Source organism: Dendrobates tinctorius, unplaced genomic scaffold (assembly GCF_039654945.1).
Source record: "Dendrobates tinctorius isolate UK_male_01 unplaced genomic scaffold, ASM3965494v1 ptg000097l, whole genome shotgun sequence".
NCBI lineage: Eukaryota > Metazoa > Chordata > Amphibia > Anura > Dendrobatidae > Dendrobates > Dendrobates tinctorius.
This window is the reverse complement of record NW_027361765.1, coordinates 30,612,702-30,626,385: the sequence shown is the minus strand read 5'-3', so window position 1 is coordinate 30,626,385 and position 13,684 is coordinate 30,612,702. Positions and strand designations below refer to the sequence as shown.

Below are 13,684 nucleotides of genomic sequence, written 5' to 3'. Positions count from 1 at the left end.
AGTATTTCAGATACCAGTCTAAGGCCATGTTCACACGCTCAGCATTTTACCTCAGTATTTGGAAGCCAAAACCAGGAGTGGGTGATAGATACTGAAGTGGTGACGTATTTCTATTATACTTTTCCTCTGATTGTTCCACTCCTGGTTTTGGCTTACAAATACTGAGGTAAAATACTGACCAAATACTGACAGTGTGAACGAGGCCTTAGGCCATTCATCCGTGTCTCATGGTCCACACAGATGTGTGAATGAAATCTTAAAGTGAAGCTAGCCGGCACAGAAAGTCAAATCTATGCCCGCCATGGGGCTAGTGTAGATCTATGCTGTACTTTATACCAACTTCTGGCATAAAGTTATAGGTCATTCATTTTCTAAAAGTTGTTGAGCAGAAAAAAAAAAACGTAAGTTATGAAACAAATCTAGTAAAAGATGTTATTTACATTTTTAATATAAATTTCATGACATTGATCGGTGCACTGAATATATAATCACAAGTCAGGGCACACATGAAGAGCAGCCATGATTAGATACTGGAGCAGGTACAGTGAGGTAACAGCTATGGTTTCATTCACTCTCTTTCTTCACAGCATCGGTGGGGGTAATGTCCGATTCTGACGCTTTCCTCTCATACACGTACTGCTGAATCAGGGGCTTGTAGATGTATACGCCGCCGGTAAATCCTAATAACACCGCCAAAAAGATCTGGCCAAAGGGAAGACCCCGCGTCATCCTCAGCGGGAAAATGTTTGCTTGTGATCCCAAGGAAAAACCTTCACGCCCTGTACCCTGTCAGGAATCAAGGAAAATAAGGAGTTAGTCATATGAATGAGGAAAAAGCAGTAACTGTAAGGCTGTGTACCCACGTAAGCGGGTTTTTTTTTTGCGTTTTTCCCGGTAAAACGCTTCAAAATCGCATACAAGAAGCATCCCATTCTTTTTAATGAATTCCGCAATTTCTGTGCACATGATGCGTTTTTTACCGCAAAAAAAAATGCATCGCGGAAAAAAACGCAGCATGTTCATTAATTTTGGGAAAAATCCGCATTTCTAACTATATTCTATGAGCAGTAGGATGCTCCTATAAAAAACGTGCAAAAAACGCATAAAAAACGCGCATTTTTCCTGGGAAGACGTCCGTTTTTTTCTGCATATGTGGGTACATAGCCTAAGTGAGGGCTGTCGCACGCGGCTTCTTCCTCCATTCACACAGAGATGTGCTCACCAGTCACAGAGCGACAGCTGACAGCCATACCGTGGATGGATTACTCTTAGTACCCCAACATCATAGGGGTTGATGAACCTACTAGCTCACAATCTGGCTCTACTGTGCAAGGACAATATGGACACTGAACATGTCGACGCCTGATCGAAGCCGAAGAATGCTTTCACATCGCGTTCTTGCCCACGTTTAGGGCTCCTGTCGGGTCTTGTGTCCAACCCCCCCACAAAATGGGATTTCTGTGTATGCGCTGACTATAATGGTGCCGACAGAACCAACATGTGATCTGTTATGCATTATTATCGGGTGTATACGCCTACTGGAGGTGGACACTAATGTAGGAGACTGCGCCTGGGTGTCCACCCCCCGCAGGCGTATATGCCAAAAATGATACACGACAAAGCACAAGTTGGTTCTGTCAGCACCATTATAGTCTATGGCCCCATCGGCACATACACCCAAATCCCGTTTTGCAGGGAGTTCGGACGCAAGCCCCGAAGGAACCACTGAACTTGGGCAAGAACACAATGTGAAAGGAGCCTAATGCTGTGCTGACAGAATCAGCAAGCACTCTGCCATGCATCGTTTTCAGGCGTATATACCAACTGGAGGTGAAAACTGAGAGGCAGTCTACCACATCTGGAGGTCCGCGCCCAGTAGGCATATACACCCGAAAATGATGTATGACAGAGCGCATGTTCAATCTGTCACCACCATTATCCTCTATGGCCCTGTCGGTGAATACGCCCAAATCCCGTTTTGTGGAGAATTCAGATGCAAGCCCCTACGGGACCACTGAACTTGGGCAAGAACGCAATGTGAAAGGAGTGTAAGGCTGTGCTCATACAGAGCCACAACATTCTCCAGCAGAAACTCGTCACAAAATGCTCCTTTTTGGAGAAGTTTACCGGTATCTGTTCCTGAAGCACAGGTTTTTTTCAGGCTTTTGATTGGACACTGCCTAGTTTGGAGAGGTTGTTTTTCCCCACCAGGCAGCTTTCAAAACTTCTTCAGGAAAAAAAGCTAGGAAAAAAAAATCATCAACAGGAGAGGTGATTTTCCACGGAAATCAATAGGAAAAGTTTTCAGAGTGTTTTTCTGAGGATTTTGGAGCAGATTCATTAAGAAAATAAACTGAGCATAGCCTTAGGCTGTGTGCACACGCTGCGGATTAGGTGCGGATTCATCCGCGCGGATTTTGTAAAATCCGCAGGTCAAAATACCTGCGGTTTTACCTGCGGATTGCTCTGCGGTTTTGCCCTGCGGTTTTTCATCTCCTCAATGGAGGAGATGGCAAACCGCAGCAGAATCCGCAGAAAGAATTGACATGTCAATTCTTTCTGCGGATTTAAAACCGCGGAAAATTCAGCACCGTCTGCATTGCGGTTTTTGATTCCCATACGGAATCATTGTACTGTACACCGCAGCAGAAACTGCTGCGGGTCCGCAGCGGCCAAAACCGCTGCGGAATCGCAGCAAAATCCGCAGCGTGTGCACACAGCCTAAGATAATGGATCCTCCTTTTCCCTTTATTGTATACCAATAGCTGTGTGTACATTACTTCTATTATGGGCCTTCTGTCCATCCCTAATGAAACTGCTACTCATCTCACGGCCACTTCCAGATAGGGAGGAGATGCAAACATGGCTCCCATCGATCACTACTAGCGAGGTCTTTAGCACGGCCGGCAGGTATCATCCACCTGTTCCATAAAGACTGTGGCTATATAGCAAATTTGGCCAGTACACAGGTCACATAGCCAAAGATCACTGTATTCTGCTGCTACAGCGCAGCATATGGGAAGTGAAAATGCCGCGACAAGTAAGTTGGTCCCAGTTGGATTGTTTCCATCCTCCCTGTTGTGCTACCTTGGGATATGTCCCCGGTCACCAGTACTATGCTGTGATGCTGCAGCGGCATTCAGTGATCTTTGGCTCTGTGATCTGTGCTGCAGCCAAAGTTGGCATGTAGGATAGAACTGGTCAGAACAGACTGGGAGACACTGGAATGTGTCTGACCGCCATTGTGAGGAGTGACATTGGTGCAATATGACTAGCTGTCCAACTGCTGATAAAAAGGAATGAAGAAGCAAGCAGAGGTAATTTTCCTCTTAAAGGGGCTGTTCATAGAATCAAAGAATGTTAGAGTTGGAAGGGACCTCCTGGGCCATCTGGTCCAACCCCCTGCACAAAGCAGGATTCACTAAATCATCCCAGTCAGATATGTCTGTCTGACTTCCATGGAAGGAGAACTCACCACCTCTCGTGGCAGCCTGTTCCACTCATTGATCACTCTCAATGTCAAAAAGATTTTTCTAATATCTAATCTGTGTCTCCTCCCATTCAGTTTCATCCCATTGCTTCTAGCCTTTCCTTGTGCAAATGAGAATAAAGTTGATCCTTCTACAATGTGACAGCCCTTGAGATATTTGTAGACAGCTATTAAGTCTCCTCTCAGTCTTCTCTTCTGCAAGCTAAACATTCCCAAATCCTGTAACCTTTCCTCATAAGACAGGGTTTGCAGACCGGTCACCATTCTGGTCGTCTCCTCTGAACTTGCTCCAATTTGTTGATGTCTGTCTTAAAATGTGGTGCCCCAAACTAGACAGTATTCCAGATGAGGTCTGACCAACGAGGAGTAGAGGGTACGAGATCTAGACTGTATGCTTCTGATAATACATCCTAGAGCTGCGTCTGCCTTTTTGCTGCTGTATCACATTGCTCAGACAACGCCTTCTTACATACTATATTCACCATGGTAAATACCAGACACCCCCTGCATCGGTCCAGTGATGTCTGTGCTGGGGCTCCTGTACTCCCCTGAATTCAGCGCTCATGTGGCCAAGCAATCCGCCCCTAATGGGCAGCAGACGTCCAGGAGGAGAGAGAGCGAAGCGGACTGTTAGCACCACGGACTGTTGTGCCACGTGAGAGCTGCAGCCAAATTCAGGCGTGCCCTGGGAGACCCAGGCCTGACAATGCGGGATCGCTGCAGGAGGGAAATGTCTGTTTTTATTTCAGATTTAAGAAGCAAACAATCCCTTTAAAATGACGGTGACCCTAATTCATGCATTTTACTCACTTAAATAGCACCACTAATTCCGCAGCATTTATCACAGTCCCTATTGGGGCTCACAATCTAATACCCCATTGCTATGTGCTGAGGCGGCACCCAGGTGAATGAGAAGGAACAGATGTAGCACAATTAACCTCTTATTAGCCAATGCTGTCCTCAAGCTTTGGGCTGACAGCTCTGGTACAGCCATATCTAGGCTTCCTCCACATGGAAGCGCCCCCTCCGGTACGTGGGAGTCAGCCACGGCAGCACCCCCTCCGGTACGTGGGAGTCAGCCACGGCAGCACCCCCTCCGGTACGTGGGAGTCAGCCACGGCAGCACCCCCTCCGGTACGTGGGAGTCAGCCACGGCAGCACCCCCTCCGGTACGTGGGAGTCAGCCACGGCAGCACCCCCTCCGGTACGTGGGAGTCAGCCACGGCAGCACCCCCTCCGGTACGTGGGAGTCAGCCACGGCAGCACCCCCTCCGGTACGTGGGAGTCAGCCACGGCAGCACCCTCTCCGGTACGTGGGAGTCAGCCACGGCAGCACCCTCTCCGGTACGTGGGAGTCAGCCACGGCAGCACCCTCTCCGGTACGTGGGAGTCAGCCACGGCAGCACCCTCTCCGGTACGTGGGAGTCAGCCACGGCAGCACCCCCTCCGGTACGTGGGAGTCAGCCACGGCAGCACCCCCTCCGGTACGTGGGAGTCAGCCACGGCAGCACCCCCTCCGGTACGTGGGAGTCAGCCACGGCAGCACCCCCTCCGGTACGTGGGAGTCAGCCACGGCAGCACCCCCTCCGGTACGTGGGAGTCAGCCACGGCAGCACCCCCTCCGGTACGTGGGAGTCAGCCACGGCAGCACCCCCTCCGGTACGTGGGAGTCAGCCACGGCAGCACCCCCTCCGGTACGTGGGAGTCAGCCACGGCAGCACCCCCTCCGGTACGTGGGAGTCAGCCACGGCAGCACCCCCTCCGGTACGTGGGAGTCAGCCACGGCAGCACCCCCTCCGGTACGTGGGAGTCAGCCACGGCAGCACCCCCTCCGGTACGTGGGAGTCAGCCACGGCAGCACCCCCTCCGGTACGTGGGAGTCAGCCACGGCAGCACCCCCTCCGGTACGTGGGAGTCAGCCACGGCAGCACCCCCTCCAATACGTGGGAGCCAACCACGGCAGCACCCTCTCCGGTACGTGGGAGCCAACCACGGCAGCACCCCCTCCGGTACGTGGGAGCCAACCACGGCAGCACCCTCTCCGGTACGTGGAAGGCAACCACGGCAGCACCCTCTCCGGTACGTGGAAGGCAACCACGGCAGCACCCCCTCCGGTGCGTGGGAGTCAGCCACGGCAGCACCCCCTCCGGTACGTGGGAGTCAGCCACGGCAGCACCCCCTCCGGTACGTGGGAGCCAGCCACGGCAGCACCCCCTCCGGTACGTGGGAGCCAACCACGGCAGCACCCTCTCAGGTACGTGGGAGCCAACCATGCAGCGCCCCCTCCGGTATGTGGAAGCCAACCATGGCTTGACTGTGGCTTACACATACTGGCAGTACACTGACCAGACAACCACCTGCTTACACTTGAACAGCCATTCTGAGACCTGTAGTACTACCAGCACAGCTCCTACCTCTACTGTCAGTCACATGCTCCGCAGCCAGCACTGCCGGACCCGTGTATTGCAGAGTAGCGTTCTGCACCGACAGTTTTCGGTGACCTTCGCCTTTGTCATTTACTCCCGTAATGTAGAGCGACTGTCACCGCAGCCATCTTGTCGGTGATCGCAAGTTACACATGGAGCGCCGACAAGACGCGTGTCTGCCGTGCTCTGCTGGAAAGGAGCTCGCAAAGGAAGCCATTTTGTTGGCGCTCCTGTAACCAATGTCTTTACATCCAGAGTTACAGACGAATGTGGTTGGTTCTCTATATCAGCAAGTGACAGCGGGGCGGGGTCTGCCGGGATAACAGCGGGTCGCGGGAGCAGATATGGAGGTGATCAGGAGCCGGGCACTGCCGCCTCTCCGGGGACCGGGCACCGTGCCGCTCAGGAAGAGGAAATCCAAGCTGTACAGTAAAGACGGCGAGGACGCGGGAGCAGGTACATGGGAAGGGCAGGGCTGAGCCCATGTAGTCACTGACAGCAGCCGGTCTGCCCCTCTCCCCCCCCCCGGCACTGCCCCACTCCTGTCCCTCCCTCTGGGTCTACGCTTCTCAACCCCCCCCCCCCGGTCTGCGCCTATGAAAGCCGCCCGTCCCCCCCCCCCCCCCCCCGGGTCCGCGCCTCCGCCGTCCCCCCCCCCCCCGGGTCTGCGCCTCCACCGTCCCCCCCCCCCCCGGGTCTGCGCCTCTGAAGGCCCCCCCCCCCGGGTCTGCGCCTCTGAAGGCCCCCCCCCCCCCCGGGTCTGCGCCTCTGAAGGCCCCCCCCCCCCCCCGGGTCTGCGCCGCCGCCCCCGTCCCCCCCGGGTCTGCGCCGCCGCCCCCGTCCCCCCCGGGTCTGCGCCTCTGAATGGCCCCTGTCCCTCCCGGGTCTGCGCCTCTGAATGGCCCCCGTCCCCCCCCCCCGGGTCTGCGCCTCTGAATGGCCCCCGTCCCCCCCTCCCCCCCGGGTCTGCGCCTCTGAATGGCCCCTGTCCCTCCCGGGTCTGCGCCTCTGAATGGCCCCTGTCCCCCCCGGGTCTGCGCCTCTGAATGGCCCCCGTCCCCCCCCCCCGGGTCTGCGCCTCTGAATGGCCCCCGTCCCCCCCCCCCGGGTCTGCGCCTCTGAATGGCCCCCGTCCGCCCCCGGGTCTGCGCCTCTGAATGGCCCCCGTCCCCCCCCCCCGGGTCTGCGCCTCTGAATGGCCCCCGTCCCCCCCCCCCCCGGGTCTGCGCCTCTGAATGGCCCCCGTCCCCCCCCCCCCCCCCCGGGTCTGCGCCTCTGAATGGCCCCCGTCCCCCCCCCCCCCCCCCCGGGTCTGCGCCTCTGAATGGCCCCCGTCCCCCCCCCCCCGGGTCTGCGCCTCTGAATGGCCCCCGTCCCCCCCCCCCCCCCGGGTCTGCGCCTCTGAATGGCCCCTGTCCCTCCCGGGTCTGCTCCCGTCCCCTCTAGCCAATTCTGAAGTCATCAGTCACTAGAGATATCTGATTTAGGGGCTTCCCACGATCAGGAAGTGGCAGCACATTGGACTCGGCGTATCCACAGGAGATACTGACATGGTGTGACTCGTAAATCCGCGCCCGTCTCCGCGGGTGATCGCAGGTGCACATACAGCATAGTGGGCGTGGGATTTCTTGACCTCCCGTCCACTATGCTGTCACATCTGCCAGCTGTATAAACCCACAGCGACTCCGGATCGTGGGCATGCACCCAATAAACAATAAAAACCTCTATTTTTTCTTCATAATCTTTGCTTTTTTTCCTCCCCTTCTTCCAAGTTATTACTCGTGTGGCTGGTAAGTCCTGAGCTCACGACTTGTTATGTGACGACGTGCTTCGTGTGACGAGCTGTAGGCTTTACTGGCGCCATTTTGGGGTAAATGCCACATTTTTATCGCATCTTTAAAGGCAGCTGAAGTGACCAGAAAAATGGAAATTTGGGCTTTTTGATTTTTTCTTTCTACAGTGTGCGCCATATGAGACTCACGACTTTCATAGATCAGACTATCCCGGAAGAAGCACGCCAAAGAAAAAGAAGCATGTTAATAAAAAACAAATAGCTATGCTTTTTTTTCATATCAAGAGATGTTTTAAAAAACTAAACGAGTAATCTTACAATTTTCACTCTGCCCACTTGGGTTTTGTAAACTCCTATTCAGTTACATTTCAGGAAATGTTTTCAGCAGGCTCCTTATCAGCAGAGGCAGGATTACAATAACAGATAACGCCTCTGTACACAGCTGATGACACAGGATCCACCTTTCACGATAGGCCATGTCACAGCTCACCTGCTCCCCCTCCCTTCACAGTGACCTTTGCACACACTCAGTAGATGTTAGGGTTAATACAGGTCCTATTTCTGACATAGACCTAGGACACATGTTGTTTGTATTGGAGACGTCCATTTTTATTTTTCTTAACAAGTAGTGTGGTGTATTGGGTTGTGACTGGCATCTCTTGTTTTGTGCCCACAGGTCTTTTTGGAGAAAATGTCTACTTTGTCGTGTTCGCAGTGGCGTTTCGGGTTCTTAACTGCTTTTTGGTGCGGACCAGCTTTGTCCCTGATGAATACTGGCAGTCCCTAGAAGTGGCGCATAATATGACTTTCCAATATCCTTTCGTGAAATGGCGGTATTATTTATCAGATGATACATTTACATACAGGTGCATCTCACAAAATTTGAATATCATCAAAAAGTTAATTTATTTCAGTTCTTCAATACAAAAAGTGAAACTCATATTATATAGAGTCATTACAAACAGAGTGATCTATTTCAAGTGTTTATTTCTGTTAATGTTGATGATTATGGCTTACAGCCAATGAAAACACAAACATCATTATCTCAGTAAATTAGAATATGTTATAACACCAGCTTGGAAAAAATAATGTAACATCTGAAATGTATGCTCAGTAAATGCACTCAATACTTGGTCAGGGATCCTTTGGAATAAATTACTGCATCAGTGCGGCGTGGCATGGAGGTGATCAGCCTGTGGCACTGCTGAGGGGTTATGGAAGCCCAGGTTGCTTTGATAGCAGCCTTCAGCTCGTCTGCATTGTTGGGTCTGGTGTCTCTCATCTTCCTCTTTACAATATCCCATAGATTTTCTATGTGGTTAAGGTCAGGAGAGTTTGCTGGCCAATCAAGCACAGTGATACGGTTATTTTTAACCCAGGTATTGGTACTTTTGGCAGTGTGGACAGGTGCCAAGTTCTGATGCAGAATTAAATTTCCATCTCCAAAAAGCTTGTCAGCAGAGGGAAGCGTGAAGTGCTGTAACATTTCCTGGTAGATGGCTGTGCTGAGTTTTTTTTTTTTTTTTTTTTTCTCATACCGATTCGGCTCAAATTGGACAACATGCACCCATTCAAGTCTATAAGTGCTTGTAAAACATCAGACTGCACTCTGATAATGTCCGAGTGCAGTCCAATTTCCAAGGACTCACACAATGGAGAAGATGGAGAAATTTTGTTCTCCATCTTCTCTTGACAGTATGGTACAAGTCTTTCACCCAAGAGAATCGGATCAAAGTGTGATTGGCGTGTCATTACCATAATCGATCCGATGCTCTCGCCTGTGTGACCCTGGCTCAGGCTGAGGCTACAAAGCGACCTTGGCCATGACACAGGTGACGGGGGTGACAATCCCTCTGTGATGCTGCTACTTCACAGCAACATGCAGGTGAATGTGGCACTTTGTGATCCATGGAGTACTATGGCTGCAACAAGAAAGTTTCCAAAAGTTGGTACCGGTTGGCTTTTTTGTGGCTTGTCCTAGTCCCCTGCATGTCGTAATGCACCTCACTCCGGTAGTAACATAGAGCGATCTCCGGCACATAGCCCTGGACTTATAGCTATAAGGCACCAACATGTTTCCAAGTGTGAGTTCCTACCAGATTTGACTTAACAATGGTAATTATGGCTATTTAACATGGGAGTGGACGGAAGGACTGAGAGGGTTCACGTACCCCCTGCTGTTTGCCGCTGTCTATAAAGTCTTATACTGGATCGGCCAAGATGAGGTCTGCCTTTTGGTAAGTGTAACCCTGCTGTCTAATGAATGCAGGGAAGGTCGGGGGTCATCAGGACGTCCAGCCTTCTGGATCATCACCTTCAGGAGACTTTGTCATTAATGTTCAGTCTTCCTGATGCCAAATATATGAGCGATATAAAGAAATGGCATCCTCCTTTATTTCCATCAGGCATTATTGAAAATAATGCACGGCACGGTGGCTCAGTGGTTAGCGCTGCAGCCTTGCAGCGCTGGAGTCCTGGGTTCGAATCCCACCAAAAACATCTGCAAGGAGTTTGTATGTTCTCCCCGTGTTTGCGTGGGTTTCCTCCGGGTGCTCCGGTTTCCTCCCACACTCCAAAGACATACTGATAGGGAATATAGATTGTGAGCCTCATCAGGGACAGTGATGATAATGTTTGCAAAATGTAAAGCGCTGCGGAATATGTTAGCGCTATATAAAAATAAAGATTATTATTATTATTGAAAGGCTGAAACATTTAATAAATGCCCAAAAGCCTGAACATATGAACAGTTGTCTTTCCACAGCATTTTGCAAGCTCTTTTTCAATGATTTTTAGGCACGGGGAGACCCTAAAAAATTATAGAAAAAAAGACTGTGAACATACACTTACAATTGAGACTCCCACTGTTTGCAAGAGAGGGTCGCCAAATTCCTTTCATGTAGTCTCCATTAAAGTGAATGGGAAATTCAGAAACCAAGGGGCTCCAATCATGCCTCTTTTCAACACTTGTGTAGCCCCTGTGAAAAAAAACACGTAGGTAACGCTGTAGAAGAATGGGAATCGGCACTGCTGTACTTTTGTCCTGAGTCTCAGGTGATTTAAAAGGCTCTTTACGTAGAACTCTTCCTAGATCCCATGCTACCGGTCTTTTTACCTATGGTGTGTATCCCATTGTTCAACATCTTGGCAATATTTCTTTACAAAATGTAAAAATATCTTAAAAAAACCCCCATAAAATTATAATTGTCTCTCTTAGAATTGGGACATTGCTGAGCTATGTCTTGATGGTGCTGATAACTTACATACATGACTCACTGTGTTGTGCTTTTTCTGCAGATTTGGTTTCCTAGACTGATACAGGCCGTATTCTCCGGCATCGCAGATGTAAAACTGTACAGTGTAATGAGACAAATGGAAACTACAAATGTGGCAAAATGGGTGGTACGTGTCTGTATGTTACAGTGTTCCAGTTGTCCGCTGCTTCATGTCATACCTGTAGTAATTAACCTTAAAGGGAAGGTGCCGTGTTTTTTCATAATTGAATGTAAAAAAGAAAATAGTTTAAAGAGATATTGTCCCCTAAGCTTGACTCAGTGGTGTGTATGGTTTTGTTTTTTGTACGGTATTAATGCAGCCACTGGGGGCTGCCATCTTACCTTTCTGGCTGCTGAACGACACTTTCCATGCTCATTTACGGCAGTCCCTGGACATAAGACATAACGGTCGGCTCCCGACCCCTATCTCTATCATTGCAGCTGCATCAGGAGGGAACTGGGCACACGCCTCTGTGGGCAGCTCAATCACAGCTGTAGATGTGGCCAGGCGCCATTTTATTAGAGCCCAGTGCTTTCCTGTTAGCTCCAGTTAAACTCTATTGCAAGCCCTGGATGCTGTACTGTTCCAGCATAACAGGGCTTGGATGTTCACTCTGCACATACCAGCTGTAAGAGAGGATACAGGACGAGCTGCTGGAGACCGAGCTGCTCTTTCCAAATCACCCGACCAGCTGCTGCCCCTGCAAAACATAGGAGGAGCTGCTCCCTGCTGTTTCAAAACACTTGGCAATCTGCTGGACATCGAATCCTCTCCTGTGTGATACTGACTGCTGAGCCGTGTATCTAATCCTCTCCTGTGTGATACTGACTGCTGAGCTGTGTATCTAATCCTATCCTGTGTGATACTGACTGCTGAGCCGTGTATCTAATCCTATCCTGTGTGATACTGACTGCTGAGCTGTGTATCTAATCCTATCCTGTGTGATACTGACTGCTGAGCTGTGTATCTAATCCTATCCTGTGTGATACTGACTGCTGAGCTGTGTATCTAATCCTCTCCTGTGTGATACTGACTGCTGAGCCGTGTATCTGAAGGTACTGTCACACTTAGCGATGCACCAGCGATCCTGACCAGCGATATGACGCGGTCAGGATCGCTGGTACATCGCTAAGTGGTCGCTAGTGAGCTGCCACACAGGCAGATCTCACCAGCGACATCGCTGGGGTCGGGGGGTCGCTACTTACCTGTCACACCAGGCAATCCTGCGTCCTCCCGCCCGGCTCCACGCGTCGCTCGTCGTTACAGCAGGAAGCCCAGCAGGAAGTGACCGACGAGAAACAGTCCAGGACATTCTCCTGGACGTTCAGCGGGGGAGCGGGTCGTAGGTAAGTATCACACAGCGATATCGCTAGCAATATCGCTATAACGTCACAAGTTATAGCGATATTGCTAGCGATATCTCTTAGTGTGACAGGCCCTTAATCCTATCCCGTGTGATACTGCTCTCCTGAAATACTCTGTGCTGCGGTCACCCTGCTCCCAGAATCCTTGCTGCCTGCCATCCTCAGTGACCGAAGACCCCATTCCTCTCCTCAGATCCTGTCCTGGCGATGTGTGAAACCGAGGCGACAGGGGCCTGATGTATGGTGGAAGGAGCAGGGCGACAGCAGCACAGAGTATTTCAGGAGAGCAGTGTGCTGGTCTATGGAGGACACCCTGATCGGTGCCAGGGATTGTACATAGAGCGCTGTGTTTTATACACATGGATGGACCGTCTTGTCTGCTCCACAGAAATCCAGGAAACATTTCTGCTGATTGATGGCCTGTTCTGATCCAGAGTTTACATGAAAAGACAGTCAGTAACTTTGCAGGCCCCATCAAAATGGCTGCTCACTGTGTTCCTAGATGTCATCCTCTCTTTTCCCTTAGCAAACACCCAGAAGGGGAGGAGAGGAGTGACATCACACACATGTCAGCAGACTCCGCCCATATTTACTCCAGTGCAGTAATGTGTGTGAGCTAGTTGCACTAGGTTTTTGTGCCAAACTTCAGTAGCTGCTCCCCCTAGTGTTAACAAGTGGAAATGCCAAACTTTTTAAAATTATTTTTCATATTTTACAAAATTAAAAACAAATGATAATTTTTAAGAAAATGTAAACATTAATTCTTTACATTTTTTTCAAATGCTGAAAAAAATTTTTTTGGATGTCACCTTCCCTTTAAAGGGGCTTCCTGCTACTAGGACAACCCTTTCTTGATCAAAATGTTTGGGCCCCCCCCCCCCATAAAATAAAAAAAAACCCTATACTCTCCTTCTGTGCTGGCGCTGTTCCTGCGGTAGCGGCACTCACTCCCCGAGGCTGTTGTGCGGTTGTTGTGACACATGACCCTGGCGTCAAATCAGCAGTAGCGTCACTGTTTCCACCTCCTGTCGAATTACGGTGTCACATGCCACAACAACCGCACAGGAGCACCAGGGAGAGTGAGTGCTGACACCGAGGGAATGGCGTCAACACGGGATGTGAATAGAAGCTTTTTATATTTTATCGGGGCCAAGTGAGCGGTATGACAAGACGTTGTCCAAGTAGCGAACAACTTCTTTAAAAGCCTGGTCATTTTTCCATTTTGGTGTTTTTGTTTTTCCAAAAGCCACAACCATTTATTTTTCTCCTACGCCTCATTGGGGGACACAGACAGTGGTGTTATGCTGCTTGCCACTAGGAGGACACTAAGTAAACC

The 13,684-nt window shown here is 50.6% G+C and overlaps 2 protein-coding genes across 3 annotated transcripts in view; one reads left to right on the top strand and one right to left on the bottom strand.

The window, feature by feature from the left end:
* Positions 1–430: 430 nt before the first annotated feature.
* PIGBOS1 (PIGB opposite strand 1) lies at positions 431–6,112 on the bottom strand. The gene is made up of 2 exons (XM_073587024.1): positions 5,905–6,112; positions 431–786 (listed from the first exon to the last, which is right to left on the bottom strand). The coding sequence occupies exon 2, from the start codon at positions 727–729 to the stop codon at positions 565–567; it is 165 nt and encodes a 54-aa protein (XP_073443125.1). The 5' UTR covers positions 730–786; positions 5,905–6,112; the 3' UTR covers positions 431–564.
* Positions 6,113–6,180: 68 nt separating this feature from the next.
* The window catches only part of PIGB (phosphatidylinositol glycan anchor biosynthesis class B), a 57,065-nt gene continuing 49,561 nt past the window's right edge, over positions 6,181–13,684 (top strand). Inside the window, exons 1-4 of one of the 2 annotated variants that reach the window (XM_073587022.1) lie at positions 6,181–6,372; positions 8,385–8,520; positions 9,828–9,945; positions 11,006–11,110. In XM_073587022.1, the coding sequence (XP_073443123.1) occupies positions 6,261–6,372; positions 8,385–8,520; positions 9,828–9,945; positions 11,006–11,110 (471 nt within the window). In that variant the 5' untranslated portion in view covers positions 6,181–6,260. The remainder of the gene's footprint in view (positions 6,373–8,384; positions 8,521–9,827; positions 9,946–11,005; positions 11,111–13,684) is intronic. The other variant, XM_073587023.1, reaches the window with a different exon arrangement.

Coding starts and splice junctions, on each gene's coding strand:
- PIGBOS1 (XM_073587024.1), bottom strand. CDS start 729: ATGACGCGGGGTCTTCCCTTTGGCCAGATCTTTTTGGCGGTGTTATTA.